This window comes from Vanacampus margaritifer, chromosome 7 (genome assembly GCF_051991255.1).
Source record: "Vanacampus margaritifer isolate UIUO_Vmar chromosome 7, RoL_Vmar_1.0, whole genome shotgun sequence".
Taxonomy (NCBI): domain Eukaryota; kingdom Metazoa; phylum Chordata; class Actinopteri; order Syngnathiformes; family Syngnathidae; genus Vanacampus; species Vanacampus margaritifer.
The window spans coordinates 1,390,057-1,416,431 of NC_135438.1; the positions used below are offsets into that span (position 1 = coordinate 1,390,057).

General features: G+C 42.4%; 2 protein-coding genes across 4 annotated transcripts; one reads left to right on the forward strand and one right to left on the reverse strand.

Moving 5' to 3' along the window:
• The first annotated feature begins 499 nt into the window (after positions 1 to 499).
• LOC144054943 (pentatricopeptide repeat-containing protein 1, mitochondrial-like) lies at positions 500 to 21,300 on the forward strand. Of its 3 annotated transcripts, none has more exons than XM_077570397.1 (25): positions 7,253 to 7,693; positions 8,172 to 8,316; positions 8,396 to 8,504; positions 9,516 to 9,606; positions 10,744 to 10,918; positions 10,993 to 11,083; positions 11,158 to 11,283; positions 11,380 to 11,442; positions 11,518 to 11,640; positions 12,576 to 12,731; positions 14,086 to 14,139; positions 14,222 to 14,445; positions 14,523 to 14,602; positions 15,863 to 15,952; positions 16,052 to 16,129; positions 16,363 to 16,467; positions 17,417 to 17,534; positions 17,650 to 17,707; positions 18,919 to 19,142; positions 19,224 to 19,303; positions 20,168 to 20,254; positions 20,414 to 20,500; positions 20,582 to 20,686; positions 20,793 to 20,895; positions 20,964 to 21,300. In XM_077570397.1, the coding sequence occupies exons 2-25, from the start codon at positions 8,178 to 8,180 to the stop codon at positions 21,020 to 21,022; spliced, it is 2,625 nt and encodes an 874-aa protein (XP_077426523.1). In that variant the 5' UTR covers positions 7,253 to 7,693; positions 8,172 to 8,177; the 3' UTR covers positions 21,023 to 21,300. The 3 variants fall into 3 exon arrangements, with proteins under 3 accessions (XP_077426525.1, XP_077426523.1, XP_077426524.1); XM_077570398.1 differs by having other exon boundaries at positions 7,254 to 7,693; positions 10,768 to 10,918; XM_077570399.1 differs by lacking the exons at positions 7,253 to 7,693; positions 8,396 to 8,504; positions 9,516 to 9,606; ... (19 more) ...; positions 20,793 to 20,895; positions 20,964 to 21,300 and adding exons at positions 500 to 1,031; positions 1,999 to 2,139; positions 2,466 to 2,684; ... (3 more) ...; positions 6,405 to 6,587; positions 6,986 to 7,204 and having other exon boundaries at positions 8,172 to 8,279.
• Positions 21,301 to 21,586: 286 nt separating this feature from the next.
• Positions 21,587 to 26,090, reverse strand: LOC144054944 (guanine nucleotide exchange protein SMCR8-like). The gene is made up of 4 exons (XM_077570400.1): positions 25,657 to 26,090; positions 24,634 to 25,049; positions 22,566 to 23,804; positions 21,587 to 22,024 (listed from the first exon to the last, which is right to left on the reverse strand). Exons 1-4 carry the CDS (start codon positions 25,870 to 25,872, stop codon positions 21,646 to 21,648), a joined length of 2,250 nt encoding a protein of 749 aa, XP_077426526.1. The 5' UTR covers positions 25,873 to 26,090; the 3' UTR covers positions 21,587 to 21,645.
• Positions 26,091 to 26,375: the final 285 nt, after the last annotated feature.

The following is a 26,375-nucleotide window of genomic DNA, read 5'->3' on the forward strand; positions in this document are numbered from 1 at the left end:
AATGGTTTTTAAATGGCAATTCTGAATTTCAAATTTTACTTTTTTAAATATTTGTTTCTGTGTTTTGAAAAATGTTAATCTTTTTAAATGTATATTTCTATTTCTTCTATTATACATGTTATTTTCAGATTTTTCAAATTTCTTTTAATTTAGTTGGAAGTGGTTAAAAAAAGAAGTTGGAATTCATTCCAAAATCTTTCATACAAAGATGAATACAAAAAGACAGGAAAAAAATGTCACGTGCATTTCTTTGTTTTTTAATATAAAAATGAGTGAAACAAAAAATACATAACGTTTGTATGTTAGCAGGCATACTAAACAATTACTAATGTTGACAATCAACCTGGGACACTTTAATTTGATTTCATGAACTGAATAAAACTCATTTTGTTTTAGGCTAGCAGTGAGCACACAACACTGCAGTTTTACATGTGCCCGATTGTGGACCGGCCGAGTGTTTTTCTATTTGCTCAACTACAGGATTTATTTTGCTCGACTATCGACTACTCAAGACTTCTGTGGTAGGCGTTATCAGACATGGCGGCGCGCATGACACAATACGTGCTCGTGTTGCCAAACAAGAAAACCTTTTAAATTAATTATGAATTATTACATATATACTTTATAACCAGTTATCTTGAACCATGCTCCAGTCTGTAGCAACTTTTTGCTGCCGAAATGGGGCAACAATGTCAGTCATGGTTGCTAAGTTGTCCCGTCTACCAGCGGTCAACGAGCGAGCTGCTCGCCTCCGTCGTGCTCCAACGCACGTCCGACGGTTCTCCCTGACCGCCTCTTCGTGGCGGCAGGAGGCGGACTTAGCTTCGGATTCTGAGGAGAACTTCGGCGCTCTGTCCGCAGACATTTCCTCTCGGAGGTCTTTCAGGAAAGTTAGCCCGGAGATGTTGGACCTGAGCTACCGAAAAGACGATGACGACCAGAAGCCGGAAGAACCTTCACGCAGGCCCGGCAGGAGAAATACTACCTATTGGTACTTCTTGCAGTGCAAGAAGCTGATTAAAGCTGGCAAGGTTTGTATTATTTAGACGAATATGTGTCTGTATCTATCTACTATAAATTTCTAGTCCCAACACAATTGATTATTTCCCATAGAAGAAGTTAGCACGAAGGTGCTAGTGCGCAGAGAAGGTACCAGTTCCAACAAGATCATCAAATCCCAAAGAATAGTCTGGTACAGGGATAAAGTACCTCTTTGACTGCCAAAAACGTTAAATAACGTTTAGTAAAATCCTATGGAGGAGTGCCAAAGACGTTAAAATACGTTTTGTTTTGTTTTTTCAAAACAGAGGTGAAACTAACCATTTTCTATTGTTGATTACTGAAAAACGGAATAAGGTAGAAACAAACTTTTTTTTTCTGATGAAAGATGAGAGTCCAATCTTTCATTCATAATTTTCTGTGGACCTTGAAAGATCAGTCAAAAGTGCTTAAATCGGCTGGCACCCAAGGCATCCCTTTTCTGAAAACGGCTGGCAGTCAAAGAGGTACTGGTAAGAGGAGGGAGAGAGAATATACTAGTTGTGAGAGAAGGTTCTGGTTTCAAGGTACTAGCCCCAGGAGAACGTCTAGTCATAAGAGAATGGTCTAGTCCCAAGTGAGGGTTCTAGTCTCCAGAGAAAACACACGCCTTCAGGCAAGGTTCTAGTACAAGATAACAGTCTAGTCTTAAAGGAATGTTGTAATCCAGAGAGATGGAACCCAACCCAAGAGAAGGTTATTGTCTTTAAGGCAGGTTGTCATCCCAAAAGAAAATACTAGTTCTTTTCACTTCGATTCAGCGCTCAGTATGAACGATCGCTACAGTCATCATAACAAAATACAGTAGATGACATCACAAAATGGTGGGTTTAACTTTGTTGCTTCATCTACAAAATGGCACATTTTTGTCTCGTCATAGCAAACGAGACCGCAATAACGATAGATATTTTGTGAACGCTCTGTGACTGATGTGTGAAAGAGGAAAATGTTCCATTTGAGCTCGAGGAAGCGTTGGGGATGTTCGAGAACGACATGCTGCGCGGAGAGCGGCTGCAGCCGGAGGAGTACAACTACAGCGTGCTGATCGGAGGCTGCGGGCGAGCCGGCGGTCTCAAGAAGGCCTTCAAGCTCTACAATGATGTGAGAGCACATCACATGACACACGTGCTTTTAGGGAGAGGTTTTCACCACATGTATGTTGCGATCACGTACAATACGTAATATGTGGAAGATAAATGCATTGAAAAACCTGCAATCACGAAAATAAAATCTCATGCAAGTGCAGTACTTTTCTTAATGTTTATTTTGAGTTTCTTAATTAAAACAGAGTAATTAATTATATTTAATGTTTATTTATTCATTTATTTATTTTTACTTTTATTATTTGTTATTCCTACTTTAAAAGATGCTTTTAAAAAATATACATTTATTTTTAAAACCTGCTTTGTAATAAATGTGCGTTCCAGCTGAAGAAGCGAGATCTGGAGGCATCGGATGCCACCTACACGGCCCTGTTCAACGCCTGCGCGGAGTCGCCGCACAGGCGCGTGGCTCTGGAACAGGCGCTCAAGCTGGAACAGGAAGTGAGACGCAAGAACCTCATCCTCAGCGCGGCAACATACCACGCCGTCCTCAAGACGCACGCGCTGCACAACAACCTACATGCCTGCATACAGACGCTCAGGGTTCGTGTGTGTATTTTGTGTCTGTATTTGTCTTCAAATATCCATTGCATCCATTGCTTTACTCATTTGCTCCCAAAAACGTATAAATATGTTATACTTTAAATGTATTAAGTGTGCCAAAGACATATTTATGTTTTTTATGTTTTTTTTTTATGCTAGAGCATACAAAAGGCTTTGATGTAGCCTCTCGACTGCAAAAAAACGGTTGAAGAAATGGTAGTTACTACAAAAACGGCCAGCAGGTGGCAGCAGAGCAAAAGAGATCAACCAGGGCCATGTTGGAAAAAAACCTCATTGCTCACATTACTAAATGGATTTGTGCATAGTGATGAAAATTAGCTATATTCTAATGCTAATTGCTTCAAACCGGAAACAGATACAAATATGCTTTTTTTCCCTGATGAAAGAAGAGACTTTAATCTTTCTTTTGGTAGGTTCCATATTTTGATAGCAATAGAACACAATATTCTGTGAACCTTGCAAAATCAGTCAAAATCTTAAAAAAATTTGCTTCTGTGAAAATGGCTGGGAGTGTGTTAGCGTTAAGCTAGCAGACTTCTAATGCTAATTGCTTCAAACCGGAAACAGATACAAATATGCTTTTTTTTCCCTGATGAAAGAAGAGACTTTAATCTTTCTTTTGGTATGTTCCATATTTTGATAGCAATAGAACACAATATTCTGTGAGCCTTGCAAAATCAGTCAAAATCCAGTAAAACAGGGGTTTGCTTCTGTGAAAATGGCTGGGAGTGTGTTAGCGTTAAGCTAGCAGACTTCTAATGCTAATTGCTTCAAAACGGAAACAGATACAAATATGCTTTTTTTCCCTGATGAAAGAAGAGACTTTAATCTTTCTTTTGGTAGGTTCCATATTTTGATAGCAATAGAACACAATATTCTGTGAGCCTTGCAAAATCAGTCAAAATCCAGTAAAACAGGGGTTTGCTTCTGTGAAAATGGCTGGGAGTGTGTTAGCGTTAAGCTAGCAGACTTCTAATGCTAATTGCTTCGAAACGGAAACAGATACAAATATGCTTTTTTTCCCTGATGAAAGAAGAGACTTTAATCTTTCTTTTGGTAGGTTCCATATTTTGATAGCAATAGAACACAATATTCTGTGAGCCTTGCAAAATCAGTCAAAATCCAGTAAAACAGGGGTTTGCTTCTGTGAAAATGGCTGGGAGTGTGTTAGCGTTAAGCTAGCAGACTTTGGTAAAAGTTTGCTTGTGTCAACAGAAATAAAAAGCCAAGGAAAAAAACTGTTGTTTTTTTATAGGCTGTTGTATTGATAGTATTTGTGCTGAATCGTGTGTGTTTGTGTTTCCAGGAGATGCTGGATGTTGGCCACGCCGTCACGCAGGAGACGTTTCACTACTTGCTGATGGGATGTCTGAAGGACAAAGAGATTGGATTCAGGCTGGCTTTGCAGGTCTTTCTTCCTCATGATTATTGCTGACCAAACCTAACACTTTCTCAGATGGAATAAATGGGACACACGCAAAAGTAAATGGCTCATTGACAGAGAAGAATTTCAACAGACTCGGCACAGTTAATTAATTGCTAAAACACATAAAATATTTATTCGTCATCACTGTTTAAATCTGTTCAAATATTCTGGCATCGCTAATGTTCCGCTTTGCATACCGACTAGTGCTGTCAAAGTTAAAGCGTTAACTCATTGATTAATCACAAAAAAATTCTCACATTAACCATGTATTTACGCAGATTAATAATCACACAATTAATTTTGACTGCAGACGATCCTTTAGCTTAACAGCGGATGCTTACTACTAAGGGCCATTTTTGTTTTCATTTTCAAAACATGCTAGTAATTAACTGGATAGAAAAAGAGGAGGATGAGAGTGTGCAATTGATCAAAAAATGTTGAAGACGTCCTTCTAACATTAAATGTCAAAAGAATTGAGCCATAACGGGTGCTCTTCTAATTTGGCAGGCAAAAAATGTTGCTAAAAAAGCCTTTTTAATGAAGTGATTAATCAAAATTCTCAAATGTGATTAATCTGATATAAAAAATGTAATCATTTGACAGCTCTAATACTGACACACAATTTGTTTTGTTTGAGAACCAGTAGTTAGAATCTTCGGGAGTGTACGTTTTTGTGCCCTCTGAATTTGTGAACTTGCGATCGTATTATAAAATCGTTCTAAGTTGTTTTTCGCCTTTTACAGGTGTGGCGGCAGATGCTCAAGTCTGGCCTCATTCCGGACTCCAAAAACTACAACCTGCTTTTGAGGACCGCAAGGGATTGTGGGATGGGCGATCCTGCGCTGGCTTCCAGCATCCTGCTGCACTCGAACGAACCTCATGTCAAGTCGCGCAAAGGAGTCGACATTGACCTTCTGGAGCGTCAATTGCTCCACCAACCTGACGTCCGAGATGGTGGTTGTGTTGAGACACAGAACTCCTTGGTGCCTCTCAGACCAGCAAAAACGACACTACTTCCTGTTGACTTGAACCCAAACATGCTGGACCTACTGGAGGGAAAGGACGGCAGCGGTGTGATTTCCTTGCGGGCTGTGGAAGGAGCGTCCGACAGACTGGCTGTGTTGGGCGGAGGCCAAGGCTTGCTGGAGAAAATGGCGGCCGCCGGGCTTGAGCCGGACCTGCGGACTCTGACGCTGCTGGCGGACACCATGGCGCCCGGTCTTCGGTCTTTGGAGACGCTCTTGAAGGTGGCCAAGCAGCACCGCATCAAGCTGGACGTGGCTTTTTTCAACTCGGCCATTCGCAGGGCTGCCAAGAGTGGAGACCTGGACGGAGCGAAGGTATCGGCGCTGGGTTGGATGCGTGCAGCTTTGTGTGAATTGTTTGGGGAAAGCCCACTTTTGGTTTTGTGTGTCTGTACATCAATGATTGAAGTCGATTCAAGCATGCAACAAAACCAAACCAACCAAGATCTTAGAAGCCTCTAAAAAAAATCCACCTCATGTCACTCCCCATTCTTTTGCTTATGTAGTATGATTTTACTGATTTATGTCCCCTTCCTATATATCTGAACACGGGAAATCAAAACCTCGATTTTAAAGTTAACATCTAACCTACAACTTTTGTTCTCTGCAGGCGGTGTTGAGTGTGATGCGACAGCGCAACGTGAGCGCGGATGTGCAGACATTCGGGAGCCTGGCACTCGGATGCCAGAGACAAAAGGAAGGACTTCAACTACTCTCAGACATGGAGGTAAGGATCATCATCAAGGTTGTTATAACTAACCAAAACTAATGAAATAAATACAACTAAAATTATTTACAAAATTACCAAAAAACTAATGTTTAAAAAAAAAAAAAACAGTTGTTTGTAAATTGTAGTTTACTTTATTTCACAATCCTTAGTTTGTGTTTTTTAATTTTATCTTGCACTCAAAAAACACTCCATATATCAAAAAACTAAAACTAATTAAAAAAAAAAAACTAAACAAAAACAAATCACTTTTGAAAAAATAAATACAAACCTGCTCTAGAAACTTATTAAAACTAACGGAGAAAAAAACAACTCAAAATGGAATAACTATAGTGAAAAATCTAAAACTGATCATCATGTTAAAACTATCAACACCAATAAAATACACAGTGCTAAGTCTCACATGAAAAAAAAAAAAAAACTAAAACTATTAAGTCCACTAAATAAGTGACGAAACTGTAACATTATCAGTACTCCATTGACATGTAGGCTGACCAATGGCCCCATATTTTTTGTGTCAGGAGGCGGGGTTACAGCCCAACGCACACGTGCTCTCCACTCTGATTGGCCGAGCGAGTCGCCGTCTGGATTACGTTTACCTGAAAACGCTGCTGAAAAGCATGCGTGACAAGGGGGTGTGGCCTAACCCGGTCATCATCAAACAGCTGGAGTTTGCCGCTCGGTATCCTCCCAACTACGACCAGGTAACCATGGCGACCACTGTTTCTTTAAGAGGAGGCATTATGAATTCTTTTCACACCGTTAAAACACTTTTCAGGGATCGTAATAACATTGCAGTGCAACGCATCCGCCAAATGTTTACAGTGCTTCACTTTTTCCACATTCTTAGATGGGTTGTAAAAAAAGTACAAAATTAATCTTACGTCTTACTTTCCCAAGGAAAATGTCTAAATATCACAAAAATAATGAAATCAGGTTTTGCAGAAGGTTTCTCTCTCACCAACACGTTTTCAGAAATTGACATATACAGTAGGTGGGCAGCCAGTAAGAGACCCAACTATTTGTACACAAACAATAAAATATACATGTTTCTCAATATCACCCCTTTCATGTGTTCTCCTATTCATTCCTTTTCTCCCAGTACAAGTCCCGCAACAACTATCTGCTTCAGATTGACGGTTTCCGCGGCTTCTACGAGCAGTGGCTGCAAGGCATGCCGGCTCAGCGGGAGCAGGACGGACAGTCGGTCTCCAGCGTGGCGTTTGTCAAAAATCAAGCAGAGAAGATTATGGGCCGCAGGAAGCAAAGAGCGGCGGCGAGAATCAAACTGAGCGGGATGGGAAAAAACACAACACCTTAGGTCAAGGCTTTTGTATTGTAATTGTAAATGCTATTTAAGAATAAATACAGATATACCATTTCATTATATCGGTGGTATTATGTGTTATTTTCTGGGATGGGGCAGAGCCCTTCCACAAATATATATATACTCTTCTTTAGCTGTAAATGGTCCACAAAATTTACTGAGGAAAATCAAGGAAATGAATTGATTGAAGGAATAAAGACACCAGGAATGAATGGTGAAAGAATAAAAGGCGTTCTAAAGTGTGGGATAATGGGAAAGGGAGTGAGCTATCAAGATTTATGAAACAAATTTGATAATGATACCTAGAGTAGATTGCAAATGTATTGTAGAGGGCACAATAACCGACAGGGAGCAGTAGTGCAACGCAATAGATATAAACCGCCGATCATTTAAATACCGAAGAAGAAGAAGAAGCCGGATGTGCGTTGTGCGTTTGCAAGCCGCGCGGTAAAAACCATCCAGTCGAATGTTTGGCCAACACCGGTAAGGACCAAACTCATTTTCTCGACTTCAAAGCACTTCTATTACTCCATGACGTAAAATAATCGTGACAAGAAAAGTGTTTGGTTTTAAAAGCGTTTTAGCTTCGCTATTCGGTGTGTTGCCAATTTGTCATTTGTTTAAAACCTAATTTAAGTCGTCGCCTCGAAAAATCAGCGATCCTCCATTTAAAAAAAAAAAAAAAAAGTACGCCACGGCCGATTTTGGCTATAACAATATTTTGACGCCCTGGCATAAAACATACAGCCGCTCTAATTGATTAATTTTTGTAGCCGTCCTTGCATAAAATTAGTCTTCACAAAGATGGGATGTTGGAAATGGAAGTAAGGCATTCAGTTTTTGCTTGCTTTGGCCTCAGTGGGTCATTTGCAAGACTGTCTCCATATATTATGTGGAGTAGGACTGCTATAACAATAGTCTGTCAGTCTTTCCTCATTTTAAACGTCTGATGTTTTCCCAGACTTCCATGATGTGCACAGCTGTGGACAATGGCAGTATTATCCTCATCAGCGATGATGATGAAGAAGAAAAAGACTACACCCGGGACAAATCCAGCTACGAATCGTCACTTATCCTCATGGAGATGGAAGATGTGCCACAGAAGGGTCAGCCAACCTCCATTTTGTTATCTGTACTTTTTTTGTGTGCACCAAATAAACACAGCGTTATTATGTGTCTTTTTAGAGTGTATTCTGTCTCCCAGTAAGTTGGACGAAGACCTAGTGGTCACCTTCTCCCGTCCGGCTGAGTTGTTGCCCCATGCACGCTTTGACTGCCCCAAACATCCTTTCACGTGAGGCCTTTAGTTTATACAGCAGTTTCTAGTACTTGATTGATTTTTCTACCCAGTTCAATACAGTGGAGTTTCTAAAGCACCAATTAAAAACAAACGTGTGGCAGACACTTCCGGTGTGTACTGTTTGTCACGACTTGTTCGGGATTCATGGCAAGTGTTGTTAAGCAACATAATGGCATATTTACTTAGTTAGACCATGATAAATAGCATTTTTAATTATCATATATAAGTGCAACGATTAGTTGACCACAAATTGAATATTGAATGAATGAACGGATGACTTGTGATAATCATTTAGACACATTTTCCTTAAAATTGTTGTAATGCAGGAATTTCAGCTTCTCATTATTAAATATTCTGACATTTGCAAGTGTCTTGTTTTAAACTAGAAAATTTAAATGTTTGCCTTATTTATTGGCACGTAACAGATCCAAGCATTGACGGAACCATATATCAATATTATAATATTGAAATAGATAATCGTTTTTTTAAAAAAGTAATCAAAATTAAAATTCATCCATCCATCCATTTTCTTAATCGCTTAGTCCTCACAAGGGTCGCGGGGGTCACTGGAGCCTATCCCAGCTGGCTTCGGGCAGTAGGCGGGGTACACCCTGAACTGGTTGCCAGCCAATCACTGGGCTTAAATTAAAATTGTTTTCATTTATTCAGGAACAATAGTCCATTTATTGTAAAGCTTAATTGCACTCGTGCATTAAAAATATAGATGTTTTCTGTAACATGATAAATAACTGATGACTGATCACGATAATATCTATCAAAATAATCATGATCATTACGATTTTGGCCGTAATTGTGCAGCCCTAACTAACTTTCTCGTCCTCTGTTTGGAAACTGTGTTGAAATGGAGAGCACCCGCTAATGTTGCAAAAATGAAGGTAAAGCGAACTGAACGGCTACTTTGAGCACACACAATGCAAACATCTGATGAAGTCGCAAACGAGAATGTCATAACTGACCATCAACACGGTCACTTCTGTCCCTCAGCGCTACCGACGAGTATGAAGAGCCCGTGCCCGGGAACCAGCTTCTGTGTGACCAGTGCTTTTGTTATATCTGCGACAAACTGGCAGCCAAGGTATGCGATGGCATCTCAAGTTGTGCAGCGGCGCTTTGAGAATTCCATATCACTGGTGATTGTTTCCCGCTTGATCAAAACTCAGCACTTGTTCAGGGTCGTAAAGGAAGATGGTACTCTGTAGTCAGCCAGGATCTGATGTCCGTCAGCTTTTCGTAGGGAATAGCGACAGAGCGGTGCGGTGGATAGCAAAAGCCTGCAGGTGTTTGATGCCATGTCTATAGATGGCACATTGACACAAGATGGCAGGAATGGATCGGTATGAGTGTAATGAAAATTGTATATGTGAGTATGAGGATATGGTTCATAAATGTATTATGGTATATGCCTATGAATTTGTATATACAGGGATGTGATTTTTCCGCTAATTCGCGGAATTCCGCTTTTTTTATCTCCCCCCCAAAAAAAAAAAATTCCGATTTTTATTTTATTTTATTTTATTATTATTATTTTTTTTTTAGTAGTAGTTCATTGTGTATGCACATGACTCCGACAGATAACATCTTCTGCTATAACAAAGACATTTGTGGTATGCTCTAATATGAGCTACTTTTCATTTGGTCATGATACAATTATTTGTTCATGAAATTTGAACTCTTCAACATTATTTATGTGTTAACTTAGTAATCACATTAGTTAGATATGATGATATTCTCAGTGATAGTTTTTAAAAGCAAAGGCAGTCCAATGTTTTTGAATGTGACTGATTTTGAGTTGACTAAAACTGCCATTTTATATGGGATAGTTCAATATACATTGAAAGTTTATGCTGTTGTTTTGTCTATTTCTTTGTCATGTGAGTGCATTGAAAGTACTTCAAAACACAGAAAACCCATGAACTCCGGGACCTAGCTGGGTGCCAGCGGCCCCCAGACCCCCGGCAAAATTTTCAGATAATTTCACTTTGGTCAAATCACATCCCTGTATATATGACTAGGTTTATACATTTCCTTTTGTTGAAATACATGACCTTATCAGTTTATCAATTTAAAACGAATAAAGGGTACAACTGGATACGTTTTTAACTTCCTCCTACCCCTTTTTAGCATATAAACTCTTTTCTTTCTTTTTATTCTTGTTTATCTTTTTTACTTCAACTTATATTTTATACTTCTAATGTGTTCTCTTTATGTTTATATGTTCAATAAAACCCGAACCAAGTGTGAAAAGTGGCAGCTTGGCGGCGTGTGCCACTGCAACAGCCACAAGAAGAGCAACTTGTGGAACGATGTGAGAAGCGACACGCTGCTGGGCCACTTGGCCCCCTTCAAGGTCACGCTGTCTGAGGTCGACAGCCACCTCCGACAAGCGGGTAACCTGCAAACTTGACCGCCTCCTCCCCCTTCCTCTCGCCGTATAATAACATTCGTAATCGCTCACGCGCAGAGTCCATGGTGTGCAGCTTCAAAGAGGAGCTCAGACTTCAGATGGCGTCCTTGACGGCCAGAAAGTGTCCGGGTGACGGCGTCTTTTACGAGTGAGTCGCACCCGCCTTTTCGTAACACCGCGCGCCTTTCTAAGCAAACGGCAGTTTTGTTTTCCCTCCCGCAGCTGCACGCCCGCCTACGAGTACGTGAGGTCTTTCTTGAACACAGCGGACCGACAAGATGGCCGAGCGGCGGCCATCATGAGGCTGGCGGCAGCTGAGGAGTTCTTTCAACTTTTCTACACACGAGGGTATGTGGTTGTGTGTATACACTAACGTGCGTTTTTTGTCGTGTGCACATGAAAAACCTTTTTTTTTTTTTTTTTTTTTTCTTACCTTCTTTTTAGGATTTGCTGCTCGGTGTTGCTCTCCGCCAGTGCCACGACGGACAAATGGATGTTGGTGCACAGGTAGCATTTGCCTGTGTGACCCATTGAAGTGTATGCAAATGTGTGCGCGCTCACGTGTGTGATTGTGTATGTTAGGTTGCTGTCTTCGCTGCAGAGGCAGATGGTCATGGATGATTTCACGCCTGAGTTCCTAAAAAAGCTGCAGGATTTTTACAGGAATTTAAATTTCCCACCTGAGCTACATCACATCAAGTTCAGGTGTGTTTGTGTGATTTTGTCTTCCAGATTATCTGAACGATTATGGAAAATAATATAATTGCGATATATGTGATTATTTTTTTCAAGGTGCTTTTCAATGAATATTTTAACCCAACAAAAATTTTATTATAGTAAACAATATCAGATCTATTATAGATTACAGGATCTTAAGATAAAGGCAAATGAAGCCTTAATATCATTTTTTTCCTACTACAATTAGTTAAAATTTACCACTTCAACATATCCAACTTTTTATGTTGCATGCAACATGACATGTAAACACTGCACATTTTCAACGCCGCATTTATCAATGTATACATATTACATATTTAAAAAAAGAAGTAAACTCACACATGCTAAAGTGTAGGCAAAGTAAAATTATATCTGCTTATGACGATTTTCCGTTTTGATTTAAAAAACTAGCATTCTGTAGCAACCCTTGTGGGTGGGTCGCAGGTTGGGTAGTTTCCCATGGTCTGGACGGGCCATGAACGCAACACAGACTTTTGTTTTGGTAAGCTAAGCACGTTCGGAGCTGTTGTTTTGTTTGCCGCTTGGCCTGATTAGGTCAGCAACACGTAATGACGAGCAATAATCATTTCGTCCGTCCCAGTTTTTATTCATGAAATCGGACGACGCATGTGGCCCCATACAGACCTATTTAACCTCAAAATATGTGACAAGTCAAATTTATCCTTTATTTTGGAAGGCTGCGCTGTATTTCCGTTTCCTGTTTCACGTTCTCCATTCGCAAGTAGTCAATCACGATATAGCATACAAAGAGCCCCCTGTGGCGCTCAATAAATGCAAAATAACCATTTCAGCCTTTACTTCCTCACCAAAAAACAGCTACAAGAGCGACGCCGATACCACAATACGATGTGTTTTTCCTGTCAATCAATGCACTGCATGAAGTGTTTGTGCGATTGTCTCAGTTTGGACGTGCGCCCGTGGGAGGACATCCTGCTGGTGTCCGTGTTGAAAGGACAGAACGTTGACGGCGTGCGCACCAACAGAGGCAAGAAGGACATGCTGTGTGAGGACATTGAGGTCGCTCTGTTCAGGGTGCAGCGACTGCTGGACCAGAACAGGTACGCACTGGAAACGCACACACGATTGATGCTTCGGCTCAGTCAGCACGATGACGACACACGAGATCAGCGGTTTTCAAATGGGTGGCACGTGAAGGCACTTTAGCGGGTTTGTGAGATTGTGTCCCACTAGAAGTCAGTTCATTCCATAGTCAGTGCAGCAATGCAGTATTCGGTGTTGACATTTGGGAACCGAATCCCAGGTAGTAGAAGCCTTACCTGAGTGAACACGATGCGAGGCAGGCTGTGAAGCGTTACTTTTCTAAAGGTTTGGAGGCGTCACTATAAGCGTTGAGCAAAATAATGTTTTCTTTTTAAGTTCTATCAAATAATTGACCTGTTTTGTTACAGTAAAATATTTTGTAAATATATCTCCAGTCACATCATATGAAACGACTCTATACATTAGCAAATATGGTCAACCAATTCCAGTGCTAGCAATGCTAAAGATAATGTAGTGTCCTGGGCCCATGTCATCTAACTAGCAATGACTAAGCCATGATTACTGTATTTACACGTATATAAAAAAATAAAAAAAAAGAGAGAGAGAGTGCGTTGATGTGATGGAACATATTTTTCTTTTGCATGATATTGAAATTAATAGTGTTTTTATTTTTAAATAAATGAACATTATAAAAATCCCAAATTCTCCACAATGTCTCTTTATAGTGGCTAATCTGTAAAATAAAAATAATACAGCCTTGTGACGACTGAACAATAGTATGTATTTGTAAAAATAGATCTTTCCACCTGGCAGTGCCGCTATTTTTAACTCATTCACTCGCAGCCATTTTCACTAAAGCTACCCTCTTCACTCCCGGCTGTTTTACTGGATTTTGACAGATTTTGCCCACAGAATCTCGTGTTCTATTGCTATAAAAACATGGAACCTACCAAAAGAACGATTAGAGTGTGTTCTTTCATCAGGAAAAAAGTATATTTCCATCCGTTTCCGTTTTTCCGCAATTGGCATTAGAATATAGCTAAGTTTCATCACTATTCACAAATCGGTTTAAAACACTGGGGGAAAGAGCGTTTTGCAACATAGCCCTGATTGATCTCTTATACTCTGCTGCCACCTGCTGGCCGTTTTTGTAATAACTACCATTTCTTCAACCATTTTCTGCAGTTGAGAGGCTGCATCAAAGCCTTCTGTATGCTCTAGCACAAACATAAAAAAAAACTATAAATACGTTTTTGGGGCACTTAAAATGTTTAAAATAGAACAAATGTATATGTTTTTGAGAGCAAATGCCTTGAGGTGGTCCTTGTTTAATTTGCTCCAGTGAAAGGGAAGGCTTACCTTAGCGAGTTAGAAACTCGCAAGCAGTTAATGACCATAAATGTCTTGCAGGTTTCGAGAGTTGAGCCGCTACGTACGAGTTGTACGGACGAACCAGATCAATCGGTGAGCGTGCGCGCCCTACCAGCCACTCACCACTTGATGGCGCTGTGACACCCCCCTCTTTCCGCTTCTGCTTCTCGGCTAGCTTCCTGCCGTTGAAGGACCGCGCTCCGTTGTTCATGTGCATGGAGGGCAACTTCGTCCCTGCGCTGTCCGTCTTCTTTGAGTCGGGCAGGTACGCCTCGCGCATCGACCAACACACATTGTGGATGTACCTGCGCGTGCTGGACACGGCCACGGCGCCCAAGCTGACAGTCAGCCGCGCGGGGAAGATCTCCGTTGCCGGCAACAAGTGGTGTGCCATTCAAGGTTAGGAAATCTTCCATCCGTGTGACTTCCATTTCAGTATCTTCTCCATAAAAGCTGAGCGCTTTTCTCTGGCTTAGGTGCGACGCCGCTGCCACGTTTACAGCTGGTCCGCTTTGCTCTCAAGGTCAACAAGTGCTGCCCGAATGTCTACACGAATGTAAGTGTGCTGCGAGCTTCAACAGGTCGCACGCCATCCCGTTTTCTAAATGAAGACCGATCAAGCCGTTGTGTGATTGAATATTCTTGTGCAAAACCGGCTACATTGAAGTGTCCTTACATCCCCTTTTAAGTATTAAAATACAAGTTGTGCGAAATGAGATTGATTAGTTTTAAATGTTTTTGTAAATGTATTCTTGTAGGAGAAGTTGGAACCAGTGTTTCACGCTGAATTTAAAATGTAAGCCAATGTAGTGATGAATCGAATTGTGAGTTGCCCATCATAGATTCCTCCCAGTTTGGCTCCCACTTCTTTTCTTTTTTTAAGTGTCATTGTAAAGGGACACCAAGTGGAAGGACAAGATATTTGCAAATTCTATGTCATTTTTTTTCTGTAAAGTTGAGAAAAACAGCCATGGATTGCTTTATTTTAGCACAGGGCCCCCTCCCCCCCCTCTGTCTTGAAAAAACTTGCAGCAATCAAGAAATCCAATGTTCTTACTCAACTAGACATGCTGAGAATTGGGGAAAATTGGCAGGCAGCTGAGAGAGACAACCGGCTCACCAATCTTCTTCATGATTTAAATAACTGTTCCTGCTTTAAACTGCTGTCAATAAAGATTTAAAAGATTGGATTAACCCATTAAGGCCGGGAGCGCGTTTCTACCGTTAAAGCCCGGGAGGGTGACGTGGGCCTCGCAGCATGTCCTGGAATTTTATTCGATCATTTGCGCAAGATTCTCGGGAGTTAAACCAACTGTCTATTATCTCTTTGACTGCCAGACGTTTTCAGAAAAGGGATGCCGTGGGTGCCAGCCGATTTAAGCATTTTTGACTGATCTTTCAAGGTCCACAGAAAATTATGTGTTTGGACTATGGAAACACACATACTACCAAATGAAAGATTGGACTCTCATCTTTCATCAGAAAAAAAAGTTTGTTTCTACCTTATTCCGTTTTTCAGTAATCAACAATAGAAAATGGTTAGTTTCACCTCTGTTTTGAAAAAACGTCTTTTAACGTCTTTGGCACTCCTCCATATGATTTTACTAAACGTTATATAACGTTTTTGGCAGTCAAAGATAATTACGACTGTCCCACGCTTGGCATTCCAGGTGTCAGCAGATCACTAAACGGCCTTTTAGATGTTATGTTAAGGTGTTAATTATCCTTAAATGTGAATCTTAATCCCTAACTCCCTCTGTGTTGTCTTTATAAACATGACATTTTCCACACACACACACACACACACTTCACCTAGTCCGTCTTTTGGAGCAACTTGCTGAAAATCGTCCACGTGACCCACCAGGCGCCCGGCGGTCTCCCTGCACCCACACCGGCCTTCCTACAAGTACGTCCAATTCCTATCGTTTGCCGTAAAATTCCTTTTATTTTCATTGATCTGATTCATCCGGGCTTTTCTTTCTCTTCCTTCCTTCTCTTCAACCAGGAAGCTTTACACACAGTCCGATTAATTCTGAAAGATAAATCCAGTGACAAACTGCAAGTCCCGCAGCACTTTGTGTCGGTAAGGACACACACACACACACACACACACACACACGCACACACGGGTAGATACAGTACACACACAAAGCGATAGGCAGCAGGGTTATAATAGTTTGAGATTTTGGTTTTTAATTTGAGTTCTAATAACCTTGACAGGCACACACAGACATAGATGGAGACTCTCGGAAACAAAGACAGACGGCCAAGTTGCCCCTTACTAGTGAGTCGCATTGCATGTGTTTGTGACGGCAGGCGTTCCCAGATCAAGCCATGTTGCTGTTGGTCATTGGAGCTTTGAGTCCCGTCATCCTTCAACCCTGTATGAGTCCCATCATACCGCTGCTCTGCACATTTGAGGTATCGAGTACGTTAGCATCTGTGGCCAGCAGGATGAAGCAACGTGTTCTCGAGATGCTCCCATTTTGTAACTTGCATGTTGACATGTAAACTGACTTTTTCACTGCAAAAAGGATAATAGGAAAATTTGAGAAAAAATATAGTAAAATAAGAAAATCTTCCAATAAGCAAAATTATGTGCCAACGGAACAAGAAATTGTTACTTAAATTTACCTGTAAGGTTTAAAAAAAAAAAAAAAAAAAAAAAAAAAACTACTAGGCCCGTGTTAACCACAGCGGTCTTGAAAATAGTATTTTTAGACTAAAAACAAGTCATGTTGACTTTTTTCAAGCTGTAATAAATACATTCTTTTTCTTTCTTTTTTTTGCTTGAAATTTTTTTGGGGCGTTGCTTCATTTGCTTAAGCACATGGATGTGATTTTTCCGCTAATTCGTGGAATTCCGTTTTTTTTTACCCCCCCCCCAAAAAAAAAATTCCGATTTTTTATTTTTTTTTAGTAGTTCATTGTGTATGCACATGACTCGGACAGATAACATCTTCTGCTATAACAAAGACATTTGTGGTATGCTCTAATATGAGTTACTTTTCATTTGGTCATGATACAATTATTTGTTCATGAAATTTGAACTCTTCAACATTATTTATGTGTTAACTTAGTAATCACATTAGTTAGATATGATGATATTCTCAGTGATAGTTTTTAAAAGCAAAGGCAGTCCAATGTTTTTGAATGTGACTGATTTTGAGTTGACTAAAACTGCCATTTTATATGGAAAATGTATGCTGTTGTTTTGTCTATTTCTTTGTCATGTGAGTGCATTGAAAGTGCCAGTGGCCCCCAGACCCCCGGCTAAATTTTCAGATAATTTCACTTTGGTCAAATCACATCCCTGTTAAGCAGATTAGTTCTTTTTTTGTGAATGTGCGACTGGATGTTTGTATGGCAGAAGAACGTGTGGGCTCTCCACTGGTTTTGGACGGGCTATTGGAGTGACATGTTGCCTGGCAAAGAACAAAACGTGGCCATCAAGCGCATGCTCTATTGGGAGCTGGAGAAGCGAGCAGGTGGGATTACACAACTGGAACCCGACAAGAACGACCCCCTCCGGGTAATTGCTTGATTTGGCTCGGATCTCTGACTTGGCTCTTCTCGCGTCTCTCTTTTCCCTCTCAACGAAAGCGAGCGATGAGCAGTCCAGCGTACACGTTGTGTGGCCCGCGATCAGGAACTGGGACCCGTAAGTGCTCTTCATACTATTTGGGGCCATTTATTGTCAAGACATTTTGTCTGTTTGGAATGAAAATACAGTAGGTTGCATTTGCTTGCAAGTGTTTGACTATCGAATCATTAGATGGCATTGAAACATTGGCATCAATACCAGCGAGTGCTAACAAATAACATCCAGATGCCGTTTTCTACCAATACTCGTATAGAACCTTGCATGTTCCACGCTGTTGTTTATTACATTTTGTAGAAACTTTATTTGGACATTATTATTTACGCCGCAACGCATTCAGTGCGTAGTGACGTCAAATGGCGGCTGGCTCTCGGCCGAGCAATGTGGAACGCCTATAAAGAAAGCAAGGTAAGTCTCGTAGCGTTCATGCGTCATCTTTTAATAATAATAATAATAATACATTTTCTTTTATTTATACATTAGTGCTTTTCAAAAGACACTTTACAAAAAAAACTGGTAAAAATTAGTCAAAAGAAAAATATAAGTAAGACTTCTAAATATTGCACAACGAAAAGAAACATCCACAATACATCATGTAAAATAAACTCAGAAGAAACAAGACAAAGGACAATAATCAGAGATTAAAAGCAGTTCTAAAAAGGTGGGATTTGAGGTGAGATTTGAAAAGAGGGTATGTCAGTACACTCACGGATGTGACCCGGAAGAGTTCCAGAGGGTAGGAACAGCGATGCAGAAAGCTTGCTCACCCCAAGTCCGCAACCCCAAAAAATTATTGTGAGGTTTCACGTTTAGGGGAGACACGGTAAAGAAAGGCCACACTGACCATGTCGCCACGATGCAGCTTCGGTCAGCACAAGGCCACGCACATTATGACATCACAAATACGCGACACTACTGTAGGAGAGGGGAGGGGCTGAGGAGTTGGGCATAACTTGAGCCACAACAGATGGACCAACGTGGCAAGACTATATCAGTGGATTTCTTGTGACATCAAATTGGTCGATATTTGCTGATAATTATCGACGCATTTTTTTTTTTGTCTGTATGACGTCAAATCGAAAGAAACAAACTTAGAAAAGACAAAAAAATCCGCCAATATGTATAGACAATTATCGACGGATTTCTTTGTCTGTATGACGTCAAATTGGCCGATAATTATCGGCCACTGATATTATCTTGCATCTATAATAATAATAATCATAATATTTAGGGGATTCTACATTATTTGTCGGTTTTGTTTATTTTTCTAGGCTTTTGCATCTGAAGGACCTCCTGCCGTTCCTGCTGTGCCTGGAGGGCCAAATGGGTGACGCGCTGAGGATGTTCTTCCCAGAGAAAGGCCTCGCCGCAGTCCCCACGCCACAAACCTTCCCGCTCTTCCTCCGCCTGCTCGCCTCCACCGTGGCGCCCAGGACGAGCGGCTGCCGCAAACGGGAGCTCTGCGCCCATAACGACGACGGCGACCACATTAAAGGTGTGTGCGTGTGTGTATGTGTGTGTGTCGTGCCCCATAACCCTTTCTTGCGTCCGTCAACATTGACCTGCGTGTGTTCAGGTGATGTAACGCTGAGCCGTCCACAATTGGTGCACTTTGCACTCAAAGTCTTCCAAAACTACCCGGCCTGCTACAGCAGCGTAAGTTGCAACTCTTCAGATAAGAGTTTCATTCGTCCCGTGACGACTAGGGATAGACCGATTATCGGCCGGGCTGATTATCGGTGCCGATATTCGGCATTTTGACAAATATCGGCATCTGTCCTTTTATGAATCTGAAGGCCGATAAAGTTGGTATCTCACTGAGCAGTGAATGCTTGCGAATGTAGTGAATTTAGGGTTTTCATCAGGATTTGTAAGATGTTCACAGACAGTTTTTACTTGTCGCAAAGACATTTCAAACAGTCTGCAAAGATCTTTTGAGCCCTTTTACAAAGAAACCCCCAAATTAGCTACATTTTCATGCATTTGTTGAACAGTGAGATACAAGAAGTTCTCATTTAAGAATCAATTAAAATTTCATCTTTATAAAAAAAAAAAAAAATGATGCTGGCTCTGGGAACTCCCCACACTTTTGATTAAAAAAAAAAGTTAGAATAAAGAAATTTGGTCTTTACAGTAGAAAACTTTTTTGTTTAGTATTTAATTTAGCTTCACACATGCTTATGACCATGGACACTCCTGGCAATTTTTGTTCTAATTTTTAAAATTTAAATTTAAATTTAAAGTTTAAAATTGGTATTTTTTTATTTTGGCACTAATATTTTCTCTCTTTTTTTGCAAATGAATATTGACTTGAAATATCGGTTGTCGTCCTCCTTGACTACTAATAATCGGTATCAGCCTTGAAAAAGCCATATCGGTCTATCACTAGTGACGACGCTCATATCTCAAAGCACATTTCCCATGTCATCACTCAAGGCACTGCTGTGTTTATCCGTTCACCTCCAAACCCGGTCAAAGTTTGTTTAACTTTGTGTGTGCATATGTTGGTGCGTTGTCCAGAGCCAGTGTTGGATCAGTCTGCTCAATGTGGTCAATGTAACAGATTCACTCGAAAGCATCCCAGAACCAAGTCCGGACATCATGCAAGTATGTTTTTTGTTTTTTAATGTTTTGTATGGAGTTGAAGGGGTGGGCTGTTGTGCGTGACGGAGGCTCCATTTTGTTTGTGTTTGTGTGTGTGTGTATGTGTTGCGATGTGACTTTTTTTGTGAGAGATGAACTGAAGCATTTCCCTCTCTGCGTCAGGAAGCCGTCAAATTTGTGGATTCTGTTTTGCTGTCCTTCTCCAAGGGCCTCATCCCCGACTTTGAGATTCCGCAGCACTTTTTGCCGGTACCGACGTCAACACAACACACGAGGCATCCATCTTACTGATGCACATGAATTAACGTGTGTGTTTTTTTTTTTTCACAGTGGCACCTATATCAGGCCATGTTGCTGCTGGTCACCAAAGCTTTACGACAGATCATCCTCCATCCTGCTCTCAAGCCCATCATCCCCATTCTCAGCTGCTTTGAGGTAAGAAAATGTCTTCTGCTCCGTTTAGAGCCTTCAATGACCCCAATGCACATGCTTGGACACATGGACAACAATGGACACGTTTCGTTCTGTTTCCAAACGCCAGAAGAGCCTGTGGGCTCTGCACTGGTTCTGGAAATACTTGTCCAAAGATGGATGCCACGCCGCCCTCATGGAGACGATCCATCAAGAGCTGCGTCAAACAACTGGTGTGTGTGAGCCATAGTCAGTGTGTTGTTGCGTGTCATAATTGAGTGTGTCCTGTTTTTGTTAACAGGAAGTGGTTCTGTTTCTCTCAAGTCAATCAGTCACCTTCTGGCTCCTTCCAGCAAGTAAGAACCAGTAAGTCAGGTCATGTGACCGCCACCAGGGGGCGCTGCATACACAAACACACTGCCTTCAAACTGCAAATCGAGTGCAAAATGTCGACTGTAGAAAATATTAGTTGTATGTTTGTAATCATGTGATTACTTGACATGAATGTGCTAACTTTACCAAACACAGAAAAAAAAAGTCAATGTAAAGCATCTTTACAACCTTTTGTGCCTTTTTAATTTTTGTAATGTTTTTTCACTTGTTAAAGTTGAATATATTAAAAGCATGTTCAAACCACACACATTTGTTGTTAAATTTAATATAACGCCGCCATCACATTTGTGGATTATTTGTTGGGGGGGGCTTCTGCCCTCCAATAAAGGGATACTTGACTCATTGAGCCATTTTCATAAGTTAAAAAGTTAATATTTTGTCCAGAATGAATTTGAGGCAATTATAAACATGTTTTCTGTACTACTGCATACTTATTTTTAACCCCCAATACTATTTTAAAACAATATTTTTGAGCAGAGGGAGAGCGAGGCCCCCCACCCCCTTTTTTAAAATAAAATACAACATTGGAGGTTTGTCAGCGAATAATTTATTTTCTGCTGTCCCGGAAATGTTCCACCCCTTTCCCCCCCCTAAGCAGCAGCGGTGTTTTTGTGCACGTGCATCGTCACGTAGGAGAAGCGCAACGCCGACGGTCCGCGTCCGGCGTGCCGGCGCTTGATGAGGTCCGACAGGAAGCGCATCACAGTCAGGTCGTCGTCGTCGTCGTCCGGCCCGTCGTCTTCGTCTCCTCGCCGGGCGAACGTGAAGAGCAGCGCCCGATTGGCCAGTGCCGTTAGGCCGCTCTGCACGTGCGGCAGGAAGGCGGCGGCGGGCACCGCCGGGCCCACCAGAGAGCCCACCAGCGAACCAGAGTAGGACGGGCAGCGCAGTGTCCTCTGGTCCAAGTCCAGCACGGCCAGGTAGCGACTGTAGCGACTCAGCCAGTGAAGCGGGCCCGAGGACGGAGACCTGGTCGTGGGAGACGGCAGTGCCAAAAATGGCAGGATGACAAACGGTTACGGCTTCAAGTCCCAAAGTGAGTCGACCACAACATCGAGGGTTAGCTGCCTGTGTTTATAAATATGAAAAGTCATTTCATAGTTAGTAGTGCTTGTTTTTTTATTTGTTTTTTTTAAAGCCAAAGTTTGAGGTCGATGTGAGCTTCGTTTCGGTCACAACTTGCACACTTCTTAAAATGTGTTTTTCTTCATGGTGCTGCAGGTCGATTCTGATTTTCTTGCCAGTGTGACTTGTCTGACTTCTTTTTTCTACGTAGATTTTTTTTATTTTATTTTTTTACCCTTACACATGTTGACAGAAATTCCAACGTTCCCACCCCAAAAAATATTTGGAAAAAAAAAATCGTCTGTTTAGTTAAACTGTGCCGTCATGTTTTGTGCGCGTGTCACTTCATAGATGCATTACATTCACAGTGGAAGTCTTTTTACACATACATTATTCTTATTTTTTTTAATTGTGCACGATGGCCTGCAGTGTGAATTTGCCTCACCTGTGGAATCCAATCAGCCGCCACGCGAGCAGATCGCTGAGCTGGAGCGATGCGCTCAAACACGGCATCACGGCGCCAGCGGGGGCCGGCAGAAAGAGCGCCAGGGCGTCCACCGTCTGCCTCAGCTTGTTTCGGTCTCCCGAGAGCAGCACCAGCGGACGTCCGCTCAGCAGGCAGAAGACGGCGTGCTGAGAGAAGGAGTTCTGCTTCACAAAGTGCTGCGCTCGCAGCCCCAGCTTGTCCAAGGGGACGCCGCCCGCTCCGCAGACCCTCCGTTGCGGCAAGCGCATCTCGGCGGCGCCGTACGACGCCTCGTCCACGCTCTGTGGCGAAGACCATCGCTCCGCCAGGAGATTGGACAGCAAACCAGCGTTCTTTGCCACAATGTCACTTTTGTCATCTTTAGTAGGCTCCTCCTCCTCGGTGATGGCGGCGAGGTCTTCGGGCACGATGGACTCGGTGGTGCTGAGGACCTCGATGCTGTCCTCGCTGTTGGTCCTCCTGGCGTAGACTCTGAGGCGCCGAGGTCCCGGGTCCGAGGAAGCCATGAGAGGCGAATCGAAGGAGGGTAGAGGCGCTGCATCGGCTGACCCGGCGAGCAGGAGTGACGAGGTGAGAGTTGCATCGGCGGATGCGAGCGTCCGGTAGGATCTCTCGGTTGCGATCACTTGTATGCTGTCCCCGCTGCTGATGCTTCCTGTCATCTCGCCGCTCGCCACTTCTTCTTCTCCCGCATCCACGCAGGGCTCGGAGCTCGGCTGACTTCCCGTTTCCCTGGCCGCCACTTCCTCTCTAGTCTCCTCTTCCTCTTCATCATCCTCAGGCGGCTCAAAAAGGAAGTTGGTCAGTTTGAGTTTACTGTTCAGCGAGCGCGTGATGCTCGCCACGCGTAGGGCGGCAACGTCGCCACGGAGGCGGGCCTCCGTTTGCGACAGCTGCTCCGTCATCAGTGACAGGAAGTAGGCGTTGCAGAGTTCCTGTATTGGCTTCAGGCAACACTCTGACTCGACGCAGCGGGCGGTGGGTGGAGGAGGCGGGACGGCGGTGGCGTCCATCGAGGCGTCGGCCGGCTCGTAGGGCAGGAAGTCGGGCTTCTTTAGCTTCCTGTTGGGGTAGGAAGTAACCTGGCGGAGGAGATCTTTGTGCGTCACAATGGCTCGCTCCACCGCCTCCAGCTCCTCACGCGTTTCTTCCACGCCGCCAATGCCGTCAGCCTGCAGCAGCGCCAAGCGTTCGTACCTGAAACAGTCACATGACACTTTGTGAATGCTGAGAGATGATGTAACAATTCTAGTATCTCAGGACTGTAGCCACGTTTAAAAAATGACTTTATTCTCTGACACACTACTCGATACGAGAATGCTTGTCTCTCAGCATTTACACACACTACGCTTTCTAATGCACGATACCTGGAATATTACTTTTCACTCCGCATTAACACAAAATATTTACAACGCAAAGAGGAGTACTATAATAGAATGCTCGTATCTCAGCATACATACTACGGTATATAGTACAACACTTGTCTCTCAGCATTCACACAAAAACTAGAATGATAATCTCTCACCAAAAAAATATGGTGGTCGTTCTGATGCTGATGATCTAAAATGCTTGTCTCACTATACTGACACATGTACGACACACAGTGACAACTGTGTAGTAGAATGTTTGTCTCGCAGCATCCACACGATCATTCATGATGCTGATTCAGCATACTAGAATGCTTGTCTCTCAGGTACTCAAAACGAGAATGCTGATATTTTGGCATTCACGCAAAATATTTGACATACAGTTACTATTGTACAATGCTTGTCTCAGCATTCACACAACTAGAATTCTCATCTCTCAGCATTACAAAAAAAAATCTGGAAGGAATGGTCTTCACAGCTTTCACTCAAAACTTGAGGTTGGTCACAGCACGTAATTCGTAACGGCAATACTTGTCTTCACAAGCATTCACACAAAATTAGAATGCTTGTCTCAGCATTCACACAAAAATGAATGCTCATCTCTTAGCATTTAAAGAAATCTTTGCTAGCAACTCAAGCGGATGTTTGGACGATCTTACTGCAGCTGGTGCAGCTTGCGGTGCAGCTCCAAGGCGAAGGCCTGCCGGTTTCCCGTCTTGAGACTGTCGGCCGCCCGGCGAAATCCTGCCGACAGCCGTCCGAAGTTGTCCATGATCTTGGCCTGCCGCGAGCACACGTAGGCCATGCAGAAGGGACGCACCATGCCTCGGGCCGCCAGATCCAGGAGGGTCACGTGGCGCACGTACGCGAAGGCCCAATCGGCCGAATCTCCCAGAACCACCTCGGAGTCCTCGTGGAAGTTGAGGCGAGGCCCCGTGGCGGCGGGGCCTCCGGGGCCTCCGGGGCCCGATGCCTGGTAGTCCACAGACATGATGCGCACGGAGAAATGGTTCAGGTCCAGGGAGCCCGACGCGCCCGCCTCGTCGGGTATGGTCATCACCGGTTTGGGCCCCACCTGGTGGACGTTGGCCAGTACTGCATCACTACTCAACAAACGCACACTAATAAGAATATATGTACGGATTTTACTACGCACATTTCATGATCGTGTTTGTGTAGTTCAAATGTTTCTAAAATATCATTTTAATTTATGGAAGTTATAGTTTATTCAGTATGTTGTTGTCTTTTCAGTTAAATCAGATTGTATTTTTGGAGATTTTATTATTTGAACACAAAAACAATCACCTATATATGATTTTTTTTTTCTCAGTGAAGTATATAATTAACATGTATGATATATCTTGTATTTCGGAAATTATCGATGTAAATGTTGATCTAAAATTGCTAATGCATTTTCTTTTATTAAACAATACAACCAAAATTTATTTGTAGTATTCTCATGTAGCTATTTTTTTTTAAAATGTATTAAATTCTAGGAATATTTATTCTACACTATTAAGAGAAATAAAAAATAAATCTATTATTAATGCAGTACATTATAAATGCATTCCATAAAATTTAAATATAAATAAAAACATGAAATACATAGATGTGTGTATAATGAATATTACGTTCTATATGTTTTCTATAAATCAGGACGACGACTCGTCATCAACACCGACCTGTTCAGAGAACTCGGCCACCAGCACGAAGTCCTTGTCAAAGCCGGCCAAGGAGCTCCACGGGTGGTCGCCGCCGGCCAAGGAGGGGAGCGGCGGGACGGAGAGCTCCTCCGGAAGAAGCCCCCACGCCGTTCCGCGCTCTCCCACCGCGGCCGCCTCGCCGTCGCCGAAGCCCTCCGGCCCGGTGAAGAGCAGCAAGTCCGGGGACGAGATCATCGGCGGACCCCGGCGAAGCTCGGAGCTTCTCCAGCCCACGTCAGATCGCAACAGCTGACACCGAGAGTCATGTGACCGCCACTGACAGAAGTAAGTCACACGCTTCCCGAGATTCACTTCCTTTTTTATTTTTGTTCCCGGGAAGGAAAAAAATGGACAAAAAGTCGCCTCAAGTGACAATGATTCAGTGTGACGAGTGACGGCTGCGGTTTGGAAACTTTGGCGTGTCAAAATGTTCACCGAAAACCAAATTGGTGCTGCAATCAAGTTACACGTGCTCAGGACCGACAACTATTTCCGATAGGCACCGTCAGAGCCGTGACATCCGCTCAAATTTCAGAATAAAATCCGTGTATAAAAAGTACTGTCTAGTTAGTATTACAATTGATTTATTAAATAATAAAAATATATTAATTGAAATTTATCAATAAAAATAGTTGAATATAAGGCAGGTGTAACACATACTATATTATAGTATATGCACTCACTATCTGTAGTATATG

What these genes read in the sequence shown, in the direction of transcription:
- LOC144054943 (XM_077570397.1), top strand. Translation starts at nt 8,178, where the DNA reads ATGATGTGCACAGCTGTGGACAATGGCAGTATTATCCTCATCAGCGAT. An exon ending in GGAAGATGTGCCACAGAAGG is followed by an intron (nt 8,317 to 8,395) that starts GTCAGCCAACCT and finishes GTGTCTTTTTAG; the next exon opens with AGTGTATTCTGTCTCCCAGT. An exon ending in AGAGCTGCGTCAAACAACTG is followed by an intron (nt 20,896 to 20,963) that starts GTGTGTGTGAGC and finishes TTTTGTTAACAG; the next exon opens with GAAGTGGTTCTGTTTCTCTC.
- LOC144054944 (XM_077570400.1), bottom strand. Translation starts at nt 25,872, where the DNA reads ATGATCTCGTCCCCGGACTTGCTGCTCTTCACCGGGCCGGAGGGCTTC. An exon ending in TGGCCGAGTTCTCTGAACAG is followed by an intron (nt 25,050 to 25,656) that starts GTCGGTGTTGAT and finishes AACGTCCACCAG; the next exon opens with GTGGGGCCCAAACCGGTGAT. An exon ending in CGGCTGATTGGATTCCACAG is followed by an intron (nt 22,025 to 22,565) that starts GTGAGGCAAATT and finishes TCCCACGACCAG; the next exon opens with GTCTCCGTCCTCGGGCCCGC.